Raw genomic sequence first — 21,642 nt, 5'->3', positions numbered from 1 at the left:
TACCCTCTTCAAGGGTCATCTAGCTCTCATCTTCCAAGCTCAGAGTGCAATAACAATGGACAAATGGGTGATGAATGTCATCCACCATGGCTGTATGATCGAATTCATCATGCTACCTCCTCTAAACCCCCTCTCTTGATCCTTCCTCAGGGACCACTCTCACGACAGAATCCTCACCCAAGAGGTGAACTCCTTACTACAATGGGGAGCAGTAGAATGCATTCCCCCAAAATCTCAAGGGACAGGGTGCTAGTCAACTTACTTCCTGATACCCAAGAAGAAAGGTGGATGGAGACCAATCCTGGATCTCCAACATCTCAACTGCTTGATTCGCAAGCCCGTTTCAAATGGTCATGCTAGCAGCGATCATCTCATCCCTAGAAAGAGGCATGTGTTATATGACTCTCGATATGCAAGATGTTTATTTTAACATATCCATCCTACCCATGGTTGCTTCCTGAGATTGACAGTTGGCAACCACCATTTCCAATATAAGGTGCTCCCCTTCAGAATAACCTCCACCATTCCCAGAGTCTTTCACCAAGGTTTTTTCTGTCATAACAGCCTGTATCAGATGTTTTTGGGTCTTGGTATTTCCATATCTCAACGACTGGCTCTTAGCCACATAGTCCAGGCACGAAGCCCAAGTTTCAACTTCAACATTGCTTGGCCTTCTTTTGTCCCTCGAGTCAGTATCAACGTCGAGAAATTGACCTTTGGCCCCATACAATCTCTGGACTTTATAGGGACCACCATCAGCTCAGTCACAGCACAGGCCTAGCTACCAAGGGACAGGTTCCAGATGCTGTGAGAACTCAGAACTCTCATTGTCAACAATGAGGACTTGCCTGTCACTCCTTGGCCACATGGCTTTGTGCACATACGTCACTGCCTTCGCTTGGCTCCATTCACTGCCTCCAGTTTACTCTCCCAACTGTCATGCCATGGACCTCATGCTGGCAGTTCCCCACAGGGTACTCTCACCTTTCCAGTGGTGGACAGACCCACGTCATGTCTGCGTAGGGGTTCCCTTCCTCCCCAGAAAAGATGATCATCACTGACATATCCCTCATAGGCTGGGGAGTGTACATGGATGATCACATGACACAGGGAACGTGGACTCCTCGGGAATCCAGGATGCACATCAACATCCTGGAACTCCGAGCTGTAAAGAAAGCATGTTAAGCCTTTCTCCTATTCATTCATTCCTATCAGGTTCTTATGTCAGACAACACCATTATTTTTTTTTACATCAACAAACGAGGGCATCAGATCAACCATTTTATGCACAGAAGCAGTCCATCTCTGAAGTTGGTGCATCACCTACCAGATCCTCTTTTCCGCAGCCTGTCTCCCAGGGACCCCGAAAGTGATTGCAAACTTGCTCAGCATGCATTTTGCAATTGACCACAAGTGGGAACTCCATGGCTCAGTAGTTCACGACATCTTCAGCTGATGGGGGATGCCAACCAGAGACCTTTTCACTTCCCACATAAACAGCAAATGCAACAAGTACTGCTCCAGGGGATGTCTCAGCCACCACTCTTGGGTGATGATCTCATACTCTCCAGGTCAGACCAAATGAACTACAGTATGCCTTCACTCCTCTACTGCTCCTACCTTGAGTACTCCGCAAGATCAGGCGAGACAGAGCAACTGTCATTCTGATCGCCCCCTACTGGCCCAGACAATTCTGGTTTCCCAACCTCCTTCGTATGTCAACCCATCCACCAATTCCCATCCCCACCTTCCCCAGTCTGCTGACACAGTACAACAGTGAGATCAGACATCCCAATTCACAGGTGCTCCACCTCATAGCTTGGTATTTGGATGGGCATCTGCTCTAGAACTGACTTCTTCCTCAGCCGTACAAGACATCCTCTCCAGCAGGAAAGAATCCATTATTTACTGTTACTGGGCCAAGTGGAAACTCTTTGCCTCTTGAGACCAACAAAAGGGAATTTCACCAGAATCAGCGGGGATCCCCCTCCTCTTGGACTACCTCCTGTCTTTGAGGGCATCGTGTCTTACCTTCAACTCTGAAAGTCCACCTAGTGACGATTTAGTTCATTCCACCCTCCCCCCGAGGAAGGGCACTCTATCTTTACATACCCGCTAACTGTGAGGTTTTGGAATGGTCCCATCAGAACCTTCCCACCTGTCCAACCCATCGCTCCCTAGTGGGACCTGAGCCTAGTTCTATCTGTACTAATGAAATCACCCTTTGAAGCGTTGGCATCATGCTCTATATCAAGAGTGGACAAACTACAGCCCACGGGCCACATCCGGCCCATCAGATGTTTTAATCCAGCCCTCGAGCTACCGCCAGTGAGCAGTGTCGGGGGCTTGCCCCGCTCCACGCATACCATGACTCTGCACAGCTCCTAGAAGCAGCGACATGTCCCCCCTCCAGCTCCTACGCATAGGGGCAGTCAGGGGGCTCTGCACACTCCCCCCACCCCAAGCGTTGCCCTGGCAGCTCCCATTGGCCAGGAACCACGTCCAGTGGGAGCTGCAGGGGCGGCGCCTGCAGACGGGACAGCGCACAGAGCTGCTTGGCCATGTCTCCGCATAGGAGCCGGAGGAGGGACATGACGGTGCTTCCAGGAGTTGCAGGGGTGGCGCCTGTGGATGGAGCAGCACGCAGAGCTGCCTGGCTGCACGTCTGCTGGAGGAGGGACATGTTACTGCTTCCAAGAGCTGCTTGAGGTAAGCGCCGCCCGGAGCCTGCACCCATGACCTCTTCCTGCATCCCAACCCCCTGCCCCAGCCCTGATTCCCCTACGAACCCCTCAGTCCCAGCCTAGAGCACCCTCCTGCACCCCAGACCTCTCATTCCCAGCCCCACCCCAGAGCCTGCACCCCCAGCTGGAGCCCTCACCCCCTTCCACACCCCAACACCCAATTTAGGGAGCATTCATGGCCTGCCATACAATTTCAATACCCAGATGTGGCCCTCAGGCCAAAAAGTTTGCACACCCCTGTTCTATGTCCCTCTCCATGAAAGCCACCTTCCTTGATGCTATCACTTCTGCGAGAAGGGGCGGTGAACCATGATGGCAGATCCCCTTTCCCAATTTTCCATAAAGATAGAGTCTCCCTGTGCCTGCATCCGAAATTCTTGCCAAAGGTAATCTCCCACTTTCACATCAATCCATTTACTTAGGCTTTGTCTACACTACAGACCTTACAGCAGCACAGCTGTACCACTGCATCTGCGCTGCTGTAAGGTCTCCCATGTAGCTGCTCTGTCTGCTCTCCTGCCGGCATAATTAAACCACCCCCAATTGAGTGGCAGTAGCTATGTCAGCAGGAGAGCGTCTCCCACTGACATAGCGCTGTCCACATTGCTGCTTTTGTCAGTGAAACTTATGTTTGTCGGGGGATGTTTTTTCACACCCCTTTGACCGACAAAAGTTTTATTGACAAGAGTGCTAGTGTAGACAAAGCCTTACCTTATTTCTTCCTGAAGCCACACACATCTATAGAGGAATGATGACTCCACTCCCTAGACATCCGACGGGCCTTAGCCTTCTACCTGCAGAGGACAAGACTCATCAGGAAGTTCCCCAGACTGTTTGTTCCAGTAGCAGAAAGCAGGTAGTCTCTACCCAGAGAATCTCCAAGTGAATTTCAGGTTGCATTACACTTTGCTACCAACTCTCTGATCTACCTCCCCACACTGGGGTGTGGGCTCATTCCACGAGAGCCCAGGCTTCAATCCTGGCCTGCCTCCAGGACAGGCCGCTCTGGGACCTATGTAGAGTAGCCACGTGGAGTTCTGTGCACACCTTTGCAACGCACTATGCATTAGTACAGGACTCGGTGGCAGATGCCTCCTTTGGCGCAGCAGTCCTTCATATGACCATTCCATCTTCATCCGTACACCCTCCTCTGGCTTGGGTACTGCTTGTTAATCATCCTCAGTGGAATACAGTAGGGGCCATCACTCCAAGAAGAAGAGGAGGTTGCTTACCTATAACTGGAGGTTCTTTAATATGTGCGGTCCGTAGCTGTATTCCACTTCCCGCCCTCCTTCCCCTCTGTTACGGATCTGTTTGGTTTGCTGTGGAGAAGGAATTGGAGATGCAGTGAAACCATGAGGTGAGCCAGGGCGCATGCGCAGACCAATGAACACTACTTTCAAATTCTCCGACTCCGGGCGCATGGTGCTCATGTGCAAACCCTCCGTGGAATACAGATAGGGACCACACATTCTGAAGAACCTCCAGTTACAGGAAAGTAACCTCCTCTTATCTGACTGTAGCACCCAAAGGCTTCAGTCAGGGCCCATTGTACTATGTGCTGTAAAAACACATGCAGGCTACATTGTGCAGACCCAAGTCCTAGAATAACTAGGTGTGACTCAATCCAGAAGGCCCTCATATAGTGGACACTAGAGGCCAAATCATCCCTCCCTTCCTGCAGTAGTGAACGCTGACCCTGTGGAACCAGTGCAGTTCTGCTGTGGAAAGGGGGACAGGATCTGGGGAATCCACACAGGAAGTCCACACCCTGAGCACCATGGAGTTTCATTCTTGCAGGCTCTCTGCATCCACCAAAATGGAATGCTGGGATGCCATGGTGGGGAATAACCGGGCTGGTGGATCTACCCGCCACTATCCCCCATAGAGGAGAAACAAGGGAGTTGTGAAGGACCCTGCAGCACTGACTGTAGCTGTATCTTTGTGCTGTTCCACATGCCAGTCAGAGGGAATTCTTACCTCTCCAGCTCCTGTGGTTTTCCACAAGATGCAACCCAGCTACTCGGGCTGTGACCTGGTTCTGGAATTTTGCCATTGGACTGTGATTTACAATCTAGTCTATGTGTTAGGAATCATTTTAACCTTACCTTTTGATAACTGACTAGTCATTTTTCTCATCACGTCATATATCAACTGGAAAACCAATTTTGTTCCCGCAACACTTTTCCGTAGGTCTGCTCTAGACTCGTGCCTAAAATGTCTGTCTTCGTTTCATTTGCTCTTCCTCCCCTGTCATGGCATGTAGTAATCTGACATTCTAAATGTACATTGAAATGGCAATGTGATGTCCTTGGTACACTGGCCAGCCCTGGGGGAGCTGTCTTTGACTCAGCATACCTGCTACGGGCCTGACCAAAGTCCATTGAAGTCAATGGAAATCATTCCATTTGAAGAAACAGTAAAATGAAAGGAAGAGCAGATTCTATATCAGTTGTGTTCGAGAGGGAGGAAATTAGACTTCTGTAGGGCTACAGAGCTATAGCAGTAGGTCGTGGCTTATATACTCCAATATCTAGCATCAATGTCTATATAAGTACTGATTTGACTCTGCCTCCTCCTTCCTGCTTGCTAGTTGGCCTGGCTTATCCCTCTTCTTGAATGGGTTGGGCCCTAGCTTCTTTTTTGTGATGTCTGGTGGCTTCAGCCAAGGTGACTCTTTGCAGTGCCTGAGACATGAGGGGTGCTGTCCCTGGGGAAAACTGAATAATGCTACCACAGCTGGCAAGGAGCATAAAACCTAGTATGCAAGACATAAAGTACATCAGCACAAAGCCCAGCAAAGAAATGATGCTCCCAACAATAATAGCATAACAAAGGGGGACTTTATTGGGAGCCAGAATATAGGATCTGGAAAGCAAAGGCTTAGGGTTAACTAATAAGTACTAACACATGAACAAATTGTCCAGTGTCCTCCCTGGCACCTTCCCAGGTATATGAGATGCCGGGGATGAGTCTGGAGACACATGCTGCAATGCTGTGAACGCTGGCTGGCTTAAACAAAACAAAGGATTTTCTTGCAATGTCTTTGCCCCTCTCCTGGCTCCCTGGTCTGGAGTCCTGCGGAGTTTTTGGCTGGCTCTCCTGAGTCAGGCTCCCTGAGCTGTTCTGCTTCTTGCTCAGCTCCCAAAGCTCAAAACTGAAACTAAACTAGTTTCTTTGTCTCTCACTGACTCAGGCTGTCCCCTGACGCTGAGGGGCTGAGCAGCCTCGGCGTGTCACTGGCCCTGCAAAATACTTGTCCAGATCACACAATGCAGAAGCCTCCCTACTGGCCTCAGCAGGACTTTCTAGTCCATTCTGTCCCCACCCGTGACTCCAAGCATGTTTGAAATGGAATCAGAGGGCTCTGGACTCCATGACTTTTACAGTCCCTAGGGTAATTAGTACCCCCTAGAGGCTGTGTCCAGAGTTCCAGGAGCTGGTGAACTCCAAGCGGGTGGGTTACACAAACATCACTGAACTTGGAGGGACACACCAGCAGCCCAGAATGCTTTCCTCATATATATTACTTACTGCTGTTTGGGAATTCTCTTTCTGTGCACTTTGGCGGCTCCGTCCATGGGTGAGCATGCCTTCAAGAGCAGGACCAAGGCACAGAGTGTGAATAATGGGGAAGCAGGCACTCTGAAGTACAGCCTGAAAAACAATTCTTTAAGAATGTGTTTTGTTTTTTTTTACCCTTGCATCTGATACATTTTAGTGTCTGTGTTAATTTACATAATGTTTGTATATTTGCATAGGATACGAGTTTTGCTTCTGTTGCAAAAGGCCTTGAGATATTAGCTTCAAGGGCAGTGAATAAACAGAAGCTGATTACTGTCATACTAAATCTGAGCCCCAGCAAAAACGTATGGGGTTTGTTCTCTGGAATTTGTCAATCCTGTAAGTTTGAGATCTTCTCTCCCCACTCTCTTTTTCTCCCGCACAGAATGTTCACAGGGTCCTGAGCACAGCCAGCCAGTTACCAGATGAGACAAGGTGGGGAAAGGCTTCTGAGAATTGTGAATGTGTGCATAAAATGATCTTGTTTTGACCTTTGTCTGGCTGATGTGTTTACAGGGTGTCGGTTGCTGCTGTTACTCCTCATCTAGATAACAAAGGTATCAGGGTGTCAGTTGCTGCTGTTGCTTCTCATCTAGGTAACAAAGGTATTGAGTAAATACAGTCACTTTGTGAATGAGACAGATGGGATAGGATGGTCTTGTGGCTAAACTACCAGACTGGGACTCAGGAAATCTGGGTTCTGTTCCAAACTCTTTCTGAGTGACCTTGGTTAAGTTATTTAGGTCAAAGCTTGGTTGCCTAGGCTTAGGTACCTAAATAAGTGGCCTAATTTTCAGAGGACTTGAGCAGATTAAGTCTGAGTTGCAGATCTTAGCTCTGCAAAATTTGCCTAAGATTAGCCTGTGTTTGGTTTTGGGCCCATCTCCGTTTTTATCATCTGTAACTGAAATTTGGAGTTATGCTGTCTCTTATTCATCTTTGTCAATGGGAGTCTGGCAAACGAACTGAGGTGTATCTCTAACACTGGAAAGGTTACAGGGACATTGTTAAGGTTTGTAGCCCTACCCTACAAACTGAACGTATCTTTTTTTAATATCTGTTGGAAAAACCCATATCATTCTTTGATGCATTGATTTGGTGCATTGATTTCCAAAACAAATGAATCAGAAATCTGATTTTTTTTATTGTTTAAAAAAAAATCAGCATTCCAATGCTAATGAGCAACCTCATAATAATACACCAGTATTTATGCATGACTGGGGGATGGTAGAGTTCAATTTCAAATAAATCCAAGGTTTCAGAGTAGCAGCCGTGTTAGTCTGTATTTGCAAAAAGAAAAGGAGTACTTGTGGCACCTTAGAGACTAACAAATTTATTTGAGCATAAGCTTTCATGAGCTACGGCTCGCTTCATTGGATGCATTCAGTGGAAAATACAGTGGGGAGATTTATATACACAGAGAACATGAAACAATGGGTGTTACCATACACACTGTAAGGAGAGTGATCACTTAAGATGAGCTATTACCAGCAGGAGATTGTGGGGGAGGGAGGAAGAAAACCTTTTGTAGTGATAATCAAGGTGGGCCATTTCCAGCAGTTGACAAGAACCTGTGAGGAAGAGTGTGGGGTGGGGGAAGGGGGGAAATAACATGGGGAAATAGTTTTACTTTGTGTAATGACCCATCCCCTCCCAGTCTCTATTCAAGCCTAAGTTAATTGTATCCAGTTTGCAAATTAATTCCAATTCAGCAGTCTCTCGTTGGAGTCTGTTTTTGAAGTTTTTTTGTTGAAGGATAGCCGTTCTTAGGTTTGTAATCGAGTGACCAGAGAGATTGACGTGTTCTCTGACTTGTTTTTGAATGTTATAATTCTTGACGTCTGATTTGTGTCCATTTATTCTTTGTACATTGGTCAAACTGGACAGTCTCTTTGTACATTGGTCAAACTGGACAGTCTCTACGTAAAAGAATAAATGGACACAAATCAGACGTCAAGAATTATAACATTCAAAAACCAGTCAGAGAACACTTCAATCTCTCTGGTCACTCGATTACACTCTCCTTACAGTGTGTATAGTAACACCCATTGTTTCATGTTCTCTGTGTATATAAATCTCCCCACTGTATTTTCCACTGAATGCATCCGATGAAGTGAGCTGTAGCTCACGAAAGCTTATGTACAAATAAGTTTGTTAGTCTCTAAGGTGCCACAAGTACGCCTTTTCTTTTTAAATAAATCCAAGCCATCTATACATACAAAATGATGGGCTCTAAATTACCTGTTTCCACTGAGGAAAGAGATCTTGGAGTCATTCTGGCTAGTTCTCTGAAAACATTTGCTTAATGTGCAGCAGTTGTCAAAAGGTACATCTACACTGCAGTTAAAAACTCGCAGCTGGCCCATGCCAGCTAACTTGGGCTCCCGGAGCTCGGTCTAAGGGTCTGTTCAATTGAGGTGTAGATGTCTGGGCTTGGGCTAGAGCCAGGCTCTAGGACGGGGTGGGCAAACTTTTTGGCCCGAGGGTCACATCAGGGTGAGAAACTATATGGAGTGCCGGGTAGGGAAGGCTGTGCCTCCCCCAACAGCCTGGCTCCCGCCTCCTATTTCCCCCTCCCACTTCCCCCCCGACTGCCCCCCTCAGAACCTTCCCCATCCAACCCCCCCGCAGCTCCTTGTTCCCTGAGCGCCCCCTGTTCCCCATCTCCTGACCGCCCCCACACCCCGAACCTCCGCCCCATCCCCTGTCCCCTGACTGCTCCCCCAGGACCCTCTGTCCCATATCCAACCCCCCGACCCCCTTACCATGCTGCTCAAAGCAGTATGTCTGGCAGTTGTGCCACCCGGCCAGAGCTAGACACCCTGCCGCTCTGCCTTGCAGGAGCACGCAGCCCCACTGCCCAGAGCGCTGCCAGCGCGGCGGCGTGGCTGTAGGGGAGGGGAGACAGCAGCGGAGCGAGCCTCCCCGGCCAGAAGCTCAGGGGCTGGGCAGGACTGTCCCATGGGCTGGATGTGGCCTGTGGGCCGTAGTTTGTCCACCTCTGCTCTAGGACCCTGCGAGGGGGGGTGGCTTAGGACCTGAGCCCAAATGTCCACACCACAGTTAAGCAGCCCCTTAGCCTGAGCCATGTGAGCCTAACTCAGCTGGCACAGGCCAGACGCAGGTGTCTAATTGTAGTGTAGACATGCTCAAAAAGGCTAACAGAATGTTAGGAACCATTGAGAAAGGGATAGATAATAAAACCGAGAATATCATAATGCCACTTTATAAATCCATGGCACAGCCACACCTTTAATCCTGAGGGAATTCTGCACCAAAAAATTTAAAATTTTGCACACAATATTTTAAAATTCTCCAAAATTCTGCAAATTTTATTTGTCAGTAAATAAATGTGGCTCCAGCATGGCAGTGGGGAGCACAGGTCACTGGCTGCATTGAGGTGGGAGATCACTCTGAAGCCCCCACATCCCCTGGTACAGGGACTTGGCAATGAGGCTGCACCTGACCCTGACACAGTGCAAGAGCTGAGCCTGCCCCAGAAACACCCGAGGGCCCTGCCCCTCTGTACCAGGTGTTGGTGAGCAGGCTCAGCCAAGCAGGATCCAAGTGTGGAGGGGCTTAGTGTGGGAGGATCCAGGTGGGGGGTGAGAGGTTTCTGTGTGGGGCAATCTGGGTGCAGGTGGCTCAGTGGGAGATCCGGATGCATAGAGGCTTGTTGGGGGGTTTTGGGTGCAGGGGCAATGGGACTCTGCATGGGATTTGGGTAAAGGTGGTTGGAGCACGGGGTGGGGGGTTTGTGGGGGAAGATGGGGCTTGATGGGCAGGGCTGGGTTTGTGGAGTTCAGTGGGGGATCTGGGTGCTGGGGGTGCTTGATGGGGTTGGGGTTCAGGTACAGCTGATTGGGGAACAGTGGGGCAGGGTCTGTTTGTGGGGTGGTCACCGGAGGGGTCCAGGTGTAGGGGGGTGGGGCTTGTCAGGGTGAGGGTTCGATGGACCTGCTTAATGGAGGAGCCCCAGCTGCAGCCAAGGGGACGCCACATGCCGAGATACCCCCTTCCCCCCACGATTCCCCTATCCTCTTTTCTTCTCCATTCCCCTCCCCTCACTCCCATATTCTTCTCCCCCTGCCCTATTCCACCTCTCCTTCTTTCCCTACTGCCTCTTCCCTCATTTCCCCACCCCCCCTTACCCAGCCCCACCACGAGCACTCACTTTTGCACAGATAGAAAACAGGAAAGCTCCCAGCACACAGAAGGGGAGCACGACTGGCCCTAGGACCCAGGAGGCGGCATCAGCAGAGCCGGGACAGCCTCCTTCAGCTGGGCAGCTCTGCTCTTGCAGAATGAGGGGGAGGCAGTGGCATGTAACCTCATGTGTCCCAGGTCACTCCCCCCCATTTTCTCCCCCCTCCCACGTGGCTTCCCTTTCCTTCCCTGCCGTTTTGTGCAGGGAAACATAGGAAATTTGTGGGGGTTTCTGCGGGTGCACAGTCATGCAGAATCCCCCTAGGAGCAACACCTTGAATACTGCGTGAAGTTCTGGTGGTCCCATCTCAAAAAAAAAATCTATTAGAATTGGAAAAGGTGCTGAGAAGGGCAACAAAATGATTGGGGTATGGACCAGTTTCCATGTGAGGAGAAATTAAAATGACTGGCACTGTTCAGCTTAAAATAGAGACAATTGATGGGGGATACGATACAAACCTATAAAATCATGGATGGCACAGAGAAAGTGAATAGGGAAGTGTTATTTACCTCTTCACATAACACAAGAACAAGGGGTCACCCAATGAAATTAATAGGCAGCAAGCTTAAAACAAGCAGAAAGAAGTACTTCTTCACACAATGCACCGTCAGCCTGTGGAACTCATTGCCAGGGGATGTTGTGAAGGACAAAAGTGTAACGAGGTTCAAAAAATAAATGAATAAGTTCATGGAGGATAGATGGTATCAATGACTACGAGCCAAGATGGTCAGGTATGCAACCCCGTGCTCTGGATGGCCCTAAACCGCTCACTGCCAGAAGTGAGGACTGGATGACAGGGGTGGAACTCTCGATAATTGCCCCTTTCAGTTCATTTCCTCTGAAGCATCTGGCGCTGGCCACTATTGGAAGCCAGAATATTGAGCTAGATGGACCATTGATCTGACCCAGTATGGCTGGTTTTATGTTTCCAAGGTGGTGGTTTCTAATACTCTGAGAATATTGTTTAAAACTCTTTGACAGTGTCCTTGCGTTAGTGAATTATATCACCACAACACCAGTACGTCTAAAAGAGAGAAACTCCTGTGTTGCTGGCAGAATGAGATGAAACACACAATACGTTGTAATTTACGGCGGGGGGGGGGTTTCTCATGAGTTGCTAGTCAGACCTTTTGCTGTGCTGCACATTTTATTCTGCCAAGATTGACTTTTGTTTTTAAGAGTCAACAGTCGGACAGAGGAGGATAAAACAGAAGCAATCTTGGATGCATCTCTTCCATCTCCAGATCTCCTGGACCTATTGATATCCGAAGCTAAAGAATTGTTGGAGCCCATCCTCGCTAACACCACAAAGGATGGTAAGTTTTGTATAACCCTTCTCAGTGATGAGGCAGCTGTAGAGGCCCAAATTCAGAGGAGAGTCTGAAGCTAAAAAAGTCTAGGTACTTCTTGTTGGGATAATTTACACTTTCACCCCATATCTGTTAAACCAGTTTAGATTCCCTTAAGCTTACTTAGATTAACACTTGCTTACTGATGGATAATTAATTTACACCCCACTCTCCGTATGGATCATCTCTGAATCTGACCTACAGTGTTGGAGGGGAGGGAGTCTAGGACACGTCAGATTGGTGTAACTCCTACCGAGGGACCAGGAAAAAGAAGTTTAGCAGGAAAAGCAGCTAATAGAAGGGGTGAAAGGCATCCTTGGTAGGAAGTTCTATCAGCTTATACCCCCCTGCTTCTGGGTAAGTGGGTATAAGTCAGGCTAAGGGATTATAACTCAGTGTGTGGGAGTCTAAGTCAACTGTCTTACCTGCAATTCTGAACGTAGCCGATGGTCCCTAAACATTTCCAGTGAGCAGGGGAGGTATATCCTTTATGCAGGTACTATGCTCCCAGTGCTGGTTGCATTGTACATTGTTGTTAAGGAACAAATAATGATGTTTTCTGACCCTTTGTTAATTGGTGGCTGTGTTCCTGTGTCTGCAGTACTGCCATACAACTGGGACGAGTGCCTGACTGGGGAGGGAAGCCTAAACTACAAGGAGTAAGTGTCAGGTCTGCCTGGGCCTCTAATTTCTGCTTAGTTCTGGTGGAGGTATTTGCAAACATCTCAGCCTTCAGAAGATCACTGTCCACGTACAGTTGTGTTAGATTTTAACCAGAAAGATCTCAACAAAGATTAAAAAGCTTCTTTTGAAAATGGCTAAAACTGAACACTGCTCATTTTGTATCCCTTTATCGTTTTCATCCAAACAAGCAGCAACACCTCGTACGCCTTCCTAAAATAGAACATAACAGGCTCACTCACTCGCACTCTGAAACGTAGATCTGCTTCATCCAAATCTCATCTCCTGATCTCGTTCAGTCTGAAACACTAGATCATCTTAATTACAATCCATTACAGCCTGTGCAGTAGTCAGCCTCCTGGATTTTATATCGTATGTCTTAAATATATTCCATATAAAAGTTATGTTCTAGGGAGCCAGTGGGCAGCATAGCAATGCCAAGTCACTAGGCAAGGGGTGCTCGTATAGGACTGGCTGTTGAAAGTACGAGCAGAGAACCCATGCACTAGAACAGGAATAGGTAGACATCAGGGGGTTCCATGGACTGGCACAGATGTGGCAATAAAGAAAACACAGAAACATCAGAGGTGAGAGGGGACATATTCCTTCTTCTGTACTATAGAGACCCAGCCTTCAGAGAATGTTGATGTCAGGGAAATGAGTTCCTTCCAAGGCAAGCCATTCGTCCTGCAAGGGAGTTCCAGCAGGGAGCAGGGCAAATTCTGTTGTGTTTTTTATAGCTTGCCTTTCTTCGGGCCAGGTAGGGTTTTCTGGCTTCAGGACTTGTCTGATCGACATCTACCTCGGCAACTGTGTGGTTCTTCAATATGAATAGAGCCCTGCTGAGGGTGTGAATATTACTTGCTCCAAGAACTACATATATAAACACACACATTTAATTCTCATGCACTCCAGCTATCACTCAGCAGAGTACAATCAGCATGGGTTGTATTTAGGTACCAATTCTACACCCTTCAGTGGGAATAATCTCATGCTTTAAAGTTAAACATATGCTTATGTGCTTTGCTGAATTAGGGCCTTATTTTTGAGACCTTAATAATGTATGCTTCATTGTTGCAGGCTAAACCTTTAGCTGGCCATCTCAACTGCACCCTAAAAATCTTCAAGCACCTCTGTTTAGTGTGTGCAAAACAGATGCACTGGCAAATTTTACAGGGCAATTAAATAGTCCTACAGAACGTGTGACCTTTATATTTTTCATAAACCATCCCTTTCTTTAACCCAGAATCCTGTTTTTTATACTGAGTTGCTATGGGCGTTCTTCTCCCACACCATTGTAAAATCTGATTTCTATTTCCAGCCATCTTCATCAGAAAACCACATGGCCCCCTCCTCCGACCCATAGCAAGAGTGATGAGCCACAGTCCTCGAGCCCAACCAAGGAACTGCCTGAGAAGACTACATAAATCTCCTGAGATGCACTCCTATGCATAACTGTGTATATTCATAACACAGATGCTCTACTGGGAGACAGACAGGATGCAGAATGGATGGTTCAGTTTCCAGGCAGAGCAGAAGATCCATGAGTTTTCTGCTGAGACACTGATTCTTCTGATTAGCCACCTAACACTTAAGCAGCAAACCCACCCGCATGGCTACCTCTGAATTATTATACAAGGCTGTTCTCTCTTGGTTCTGTTTTTATAGACAACTGGAAACTTATCACTGAGGGGATATGAATGCATGGACCCCACAGGCAGGCAGCCTTTAGAGCTGGCATTCTGTAAAGTAAGAGGACCATGGACTCACCAGAGAAGGACACATGGGTCCTGAAAGGATTCCTTTTGGGATTTCATATGGGAAAAACCAAAGCAAACTTAGTGGACTGTAGTGAAACCAACATATTCTGTAGTGTCTATAGCTGTCTTGGGATATAGATCATGTGTTTTTTTGTAAAGCTTATCCCAGCTGCAATGCTTGAAGTGGAAAGAAGAAGCCCGGAGGTAGCTGACAGTGTAAATAATGTGGTACCCCTGAGCTGTGATGAGCACAGAAAGGGCACCATGGAACATGCTTCACTATAGGGGTGTGGTGTAACACTTGGAAACTAGACCCATATGGTTCGAGGTTTTATGTGGTTAGCAATGAACATGGTAGAGATCTGATATGAAAACTCAGTCTGGCAAATAAAATGAAAACACTGCTTAGAGGGTGTTTGGTTTCTGAGCTGGTGAGGTTTGGAGTTGGTTGGTTTGAGTCTCTAGGATGAGTTTAACCTACTTGGGCCAGCTGCTTCTTAGCCTCAGTTTTTCCCTTATGTATTACAGATGTTGGCAACTAGTAGCAAGTTGAACTGAGATATCACATTATAAATGGGGATGTTCTAGCTTTTTACCCAGGAACTTTTAAGCATAGCTTCAAATATCCTCTTTGGGACTTAAAACCACACAGGTCCCACACATTGTAAAAGGAAGGCCTGTGCATAATAATAATAACCTGTTGTGACAGGTTCAGTCACAGAGACCCCCTTGGGACTCTCACCTGATGTGCTGAAACTACCTCTGAGCCCGTTTTCGCTGCCAACTTGGGACTCCAGAACCCTGCCTTGTTAAGCCAGACACACTACTCCGCTCCAACACAGACCCAGGGTCTGAACCACGTCCCCAAAGCTGCAGGCTTTAACTGAAAACCACTCAGCAAGTACTCCTATCTCCAGCACCCAGACACCCAGCTCCCAATGGGATCCAAACCCCAAATAAATCCGTTTTACTCTGTATAAAGCTTATAAAGGGTGAACTCACAAATTGTCTGTCCTCTATATCACTGATAGAGAGATATGCACAGCTGTTTGCTCCCCCAGGTATTAATCACTTACTTTGGGTTCATTAATAAACAAAAGTGATTTTATTAAGTATGAAAGTAGGATTTAAGTGGTTTCAAGTAATAACGGACAGAACAAAGTAAGTTACCAAGCAAAATAAAACAAAACACGCAAGTCTAAGCCTAATACATTTAAGAAACTGAATTCAGGAAATCTGACTCTTGGAGATGTTCCAGTCAGTTTCTTTCACAGACTAGACTCCTTCGTAGTCTGGGCCCAATCCTTTCCCCGGTACAGTCCTTGTTCCAGCTCAGGTGGTAACTAGGAGATTTCTCATGACTGGCGATCTTTGTTCTGTTCCACTCCCTTTTATAGCTTTGGCCCAAGGCAGGAATCCTTTGTCTCTCTGGGTTCCCACCCCTCCTTCTAAATGGAAAAGCACCAGGTTTAAGATGGATTCCAATATCAGGTGACATGGTCACATGTTATTGTAAGACCTCATTCTTCACTACCCACAGGCTGGCCCCCATGTCCACAAGAAGGCTTGCAGGTAAATAAACCATCTATACCCAAGTGTCCTAATCAATGGGTGCCATCAAGATTCTAAACCACCATTAATAGGATTTAAGTGGTTTCAAGTAATAATGGACAGAACAAAGTAAGTTACCAAGCAAAATAAAACAAAACACGCAAGTCTAAGCCTAATACATTTAAGAAACTTTACATAATTACAATAGGACCTCAAAGTTATATTTCATATTCCTAGTTTCGGATACAAGAATGATACATTCATACAAATAGGATGACCACACTCAGTAGATTATAAGCTTTGTAATGATACCTTACAAGAGACCTTTTGCATAAAGCATATTCCAGTTACACCATATCCACACTTCTAAACATATTTTTATAAAAGTATGGAGTACAACGTCACACCTATATTCACTTATTTATATGTGACTTTTTGTCCCAAAAGATTTTAAAGCACTTTACAAACAATATACATACAAAAATCACTTCACCACTAAAATGCAGCCAGCTCTGGGATGGAGGACAGCAGCCAAGAAAACAACTAGCATGCTGTAAGAGATGGGGGACTTTCGGCTAAATGACCTACTAGGTCCCTTCAATCTCTAACACTCCCCATGGTAAGGTGACTTTCATTTTAACGAGAATGAAAGAAGATAATTATACTAATATATTACACTGCATGATGATCTGGGCAAAAAAAACATGGCAAAGCAAAGTGTTTCATGGAAAGCATTGTATGACCTAACCAAATAAGTAGAGAGGGAAGGAAACAGACACTAACCCAGTACAATTCATTTCCTCTACCCAATATCCATGAAAATGTAAGACTATAGCTATAGCCCTCTGCCCACCCACTTTCTACAAGGAGAAGAACCTTTCAGATTTTAGCCTCTGAAGACTAGAGGATTCTGTACTCTCAGCAATCCGTTTGGGAAAAGAAATCCCTCGGGTTCCTGTACTCAGGACAATTTCAGGAAGACTTTTACATGGTTTTCAAAAGAGTCAATTTTTTAGCCTGACCCTATTTGTTTTCTGACAGTATCTCATCGCACAAGTCATGTCCCCTTTGAGATTGCTTCAAGCACAGTCTCCTATTAATAGCTTTGCTACTAGCCACTACACTTTCACAGAAACATTGAAAGCTAAGATCTGAGGAGGATAACGCTGCCAGAATTGATGTAGATCTTTGCTATGATAAAATTGTTGTCGTGCCTTACTGTTACGCATATGGTATTAGGTTGGAGGCAGAAAGCAAAGCAGGAACACTGACATCTTCCCACAGTAACTTGGAGACAAAATGGGAAAGGCAAAAAGAAACAAATAGAATGTGCATAAAAGTCAGCTAAAAAGGCACCTAACTGAAATGCATCTTACTTATACAGGGCCTGTTCTAGCGCTCCCATAAAGCGCTTAATTCTGCCTTCAGTTGCAATTGGTATGACACTATTGTAGAATTCTCTGTAAAACTTATCACTGTAGTATCTAAAAGATCTCTTGGTGTCAGTGGCTGTTATGACCATGTATCTGGGGTCCCAAAATCTTCTAATGGAAATGAGGAGAAGCATTTACAATAAAGATGAGGAAGCCCTATGATGCATTAGATTACAACCTGCAGTTAAAACTAGTGAAAAATAACAAGGGTTATCCACTAGAGGGGAGCCCATACTGTCCCATTAAAGTAATTAAACCATAATCCTAGATTGCATTCGGTTCACTGCAACCACATAAACTTGCAATCACGCATTGAAACAATGAAAATGGCTGGAGTTTGGCCTGGAAGGCTGTGGGGTTTGAATCTCACAGGTTTGGTGTTTCTTACTCACAATATCTGCATTTTTGCTTAAGCATGACAGAAGATTCAGTTCTTACTGCTTATTTGTTTTTGTTTTGTTTTTCCTAATGAACAAAACAAAAAAGATATGAGCAAAAATATTTAACAGCTACAAAAGAGGAGGCTGCACAGCCAGGTACCAATGGTAAAATCTTGAAGGATCAATAGTGATGCAGATATGTGCAGTAAAGAATCACTGATACAATATTTTGTAATGGGATAGGTAAGGCTGTTGTATGAGGGATCATTTGGGTTAGTAGTTGGTGGGGACTCGAGATCTGGGTTCTCTTCCCAGCTGTGGTACTGACTCAGTCTTTTACCTCGGATAACTCACTTCACCCCTTTGTGCCTCTGTTTCTACATCTGTAAAATGGGGATAATTATACTGACCTACCTCGCTGGGGTGTTGTGAAGCTACATCAGTGTTTGCAAAGCACAGTAAATGGGTTTGAGAGTCTAGTACGAGAACGAAAGGGGCATAATAATAATTATTTTATTTTATTTCTCTGTAGAAATCTCCCCAGAATGAATCATGTCAGGCACATTCCTAGTTGGGAAAGCTTTTGCTTACCCCTAAGCCCAGTGAAACTGATTGCTGCCTTTTTGTTAAATGAAGCTAGATTAAAAATTAGAAAGTTTATCGGCTGAGAACCATTTCTCATCCCCAAGCTAAATGTCCCTGAAACATGCTTTGGAGTGAGCTGGCATTTCTGAGTCTCATGATGCTGGTGGATGTTCTGAAAAGTGGCCCGCCATTGAGTGACACCAGCTGCATGGAATCCCAATACTGGAAAATGGAAACTCGCTTCCAACCTGCTTTAAATACAGCTTTAACAACCAGGTGAACTTTGCAGTTTAATATTTAAAGAGGCTCTTTAATGTTTAAACAAGACTGATTTTCTCTGGATCATCATTAAGCACATATGAAAGGAGGATGGAAAATGGCTTAGTGCAACAAGATGGAGGGGGTTGTCCACAGAATGCTACTTTTCTATGGGGACCTTCCTTCTACACTGGATTCTGAAATACAAAGCCTAACCAAAAACTTCCAGGACAGATTCTAGAATTTCCCTGCTGCTGCTGCTTTCTGGATACACCCTTGATGCTCCCTGGTTCCCTGGGTATTCCCAGAGGAGTTTGTTGGGGAAAGGCCTCATGGTGCCACAGTCTGAAAGGGCGGACACCGAGCCATGCGTCTACACTCAGAGTTCAGGAATCCTGGGCAGAGTTCCAATCCAGCAGTGAGTCTTGGGTGCTCCTGATTGTGGTCGCCGCTGCCAGTCATCTTTCCTCAACAACCCCCTCTGGTGTCTTCTTCTGCGATAACCTCCCACTATAGCCTCCCTCCTTATTCCCAATGCAAGGTTCCAAGCTCCAGTACTCATAGCTCCATGCAGCTCTGGGCAACAGTGATACTGGGTCCGGCTCCAGTTTGTCTTTCTCGGGTGATTCCTCCCTGGCACAGTGCTCCTCCTGTCCTGGGGCGGTGCTGGTCGGCTGCTCTGTACATCCTAGGCTTCGGGCTGGTTCTCAGCTGCTTCCCTTTGTGAGGGCCTGCTTGCTGTAGGTCCTTATGGCTGAAGCTAGAGATACACCCACCCTGTCGCTCCCCCTCTCTACTTCCCTAGTACAACCTGCACTTCCTTATCCTAGAGCAATCGGCACTCCCTCTGCCTCAGGACAATGTTTTAATGGGGCTGTGCTCTCTAAACCTCAAATGGGTTACATTTATTTCTCAAAGAATACAGTATATAAATTGTAATAAGAACTAGGCCTGTGTATGTGGTCATACATGTTAGTTACAGTACATACACTTCTCAGCCTTACTAGCAGGTGCAGCATAGCCTGGAGGATGGCGTGGACTGCCCCTCAGCCAGTTTGCAGATGACACTAAACTGGGGAGAGAGGTAGATACGCTAGAGGGTAGGGATAGGATACAGAGGGACATAGACAAATTAGAGGATTGGGCCAAAAGAAGTCTGATGAGGTTCAACAAAGACAAGTGCAGAGTCCTGCACTGAGGACAGGAGAATCCCATGCACCGTTACAGACTAGGAACCGAATCATAGAATATCAGGGTTGGGAGGGACCTCAGGAGGTCATCTAGTCCAACCCCCTGCTCAAAGCAGGACCAATCCCCAATTTTTGCCCCATATCCCTAAATGGCCCCCTCCAGGATTGAATTCACAACCCTGGGTTTAGCAGGCCAAAGCTCAAACCACTGAGCTATCCCTCCTCCCCTAATGGCAAGGCAGCAGTTCTGCAGAAAAGGACCTAGGGGTTACAATGGACGAGAAGCTGGATATGAGTCAACAGTGTGCCCTTGTTGCCAAGAAGGCTAACAGCATTTTGGGCTGTATAAGTAGGGGCATTGCCAGGAGATCAAGGGACGTGATCGTTCCCTCTATTTGACATTGGTGAGGCCTCATCTGGAGTACTGTGTCCAGTTTTGGGCCCCCCACTACAAGAAGGATGTGAAAAAATTGGAAAATGTTCAGCGGAGGGCAACAAAAATGATTAGGGGACTGGAACACATGACTTATGAGGAGAGGCTGAGGGAACTGGGATTATTTGGTCTGCAGAAGAGAAGAATGAGGGGGGATTTGATAGCTGCTTTCAACTACCTGAAAGGGGGTTTCAAAGAGGATGGAGCTAGACTGTTCTCAATAGTAGCAGATGACAGAACAAGGAGTAATGGTCTCAAGTTGCAGTGGGGGAGGTTTAGGTTGGATATTAGGAAAAACTTTTTCACTAGGAGGGTGGTGAAACACTGGAATGCGTTACCTAGGGAGGTGGTGGAATCTCCTTCCTTTGAGGTTTTTAAGGTCAGGCTTGACAAAGCCCTGTCTGGGATGATTTAGTTGGGGATAGGTCCTGCTTTGAGCCAGGGGTTGAACTAGATGACCTCCTGAGGTCCCCTCCAACCCATATATTCTATGATTCATTGGGCCACAGTAGCCCAAACATAATACTGGAGGGAGTGGAGCTGTTAGGCGGGGCTGTAGGTTGCAGCAGGACTTCAGGTGCGGTGGGAGGCAGCTGGGTGGTAGCACTTGAGGCAGGGTCGGGGGCTGTGTGGTGCAAAGGGGGTTAGGGTAGCTGGTGGGGCTCTAGGTGGTACCATGGCTAGGGCTGCAGGTTAGTTACAGGGGGACAAAAGTCACAGTGTGATTTATCTATTGGCTTGTGATGCTTTGTCCTGACTGATTTTCTCAAATAGTGGTTGGTGGGTGTCAGCCGCATGCAGGGGGGGAGATGAGGGGGAAGCTGAAGAGCGAGCCTGCCTCCCAGCTTCAGGAGAAGGGCAGCTCCTGGGGGTGGAAGTTGGAGAACAACCCTGTGCTGTAGTTACCCTGCAGTGCAGCTCCTCTCCAGGAGGCTGGGCGCAGCATCCTGCTCCTGGCATGATGATCAGGGGTGGAGGGTTGCAGTACCGCACTGCTCCTCGGGTTGGCCTTCCCCCTACGCTACCCTCCTGACCAGAGCTGCAGGGGCCCCGCTGCTTGATGTGGATGCAAAGTGAGCTTGCTCTCCAGCCCCTACTCACCCTGCCAGCCTCACCAGGCAGGAATAGGGTTGTGGGGCTGGCATGGAGGATGCTCTTGGGGGGCGGAAGGGGGCAGTGCCCCTCTGCAGGGCCAGCAGGACATTTTTTAATAAAAAAAGCAGGGAGCAGTCGTGGCACGCGTAGTACCCCCACTTCTGCTGCACTCGGGGTCACTGTGCCTTATTTTTGCTGAAAAGGGCTGTAATAAATCTGCAGTCTGAACTGGGCCAGGGGCCGCGGGGGGCAGTGGGCGTGGCTCTGTCGTGGGCGGGGCATTGCGGCGCAGAGGGCGGGGCTATGACGTGGCCGGCTGTGCAGGGGCGGGGCTGTGCGGCACAGTGGGCGGGGCGCTGGCGGCGCGGCGATTGAAGGGCTGCTGGATGCCGGCGCCCGGGCGAAGAGCCGC

General features: G+C 47.3%; 1 protein-coding gene across 1 annotated transcript in view; it reads left to right on the top strand.

Moving 5' to 3' along the window:
• The window catches only part of LOC119862033 (syntaxin-binding protein 4-like), a 123,205-nt gene extending 108,473 nt beyond the window's left edge, over positions 1–14,732 (top strand). The window contains 4 exon segments of the mRNA XM_038417880.2: positions 6,694–6,743; positions 11,695–11,831; positions 12,466–12,523; positions 13,867–14,732. Coding sequence (XP_038273808.1) covers positions 6,694–6,743; positions 11,695–11,831; positions 12,466–12,523; positions 13,867–13,972 — 351 coding nt within the window. The 3' untranslated portion in view covers positions 13,973–14,732.
• The last annotated feature ends 6,910 nt before the right edge of the window (positions 14,733–21,642 follow it).

The sequence above is a fragment of the Dermochelys coriacea genome, chromosome 10, assembly GCF_009764565.3.
Source record: "Dermochelys coriacea isolate rDerCor1 chromosome 10, rDerCor1.pri.v4, whole genome shotgun sequence".
Taxonomy (NCBI): Eukaryota; Metazoa; Chordata; order Testudines; family Dermochelyidae; genus Dermochelys; species Dermochelys coriacea.
Note: the sequence above shows the minus strand (reverse complement) of the source record. Positions and strands in the feature narration are given on the sequence as shown.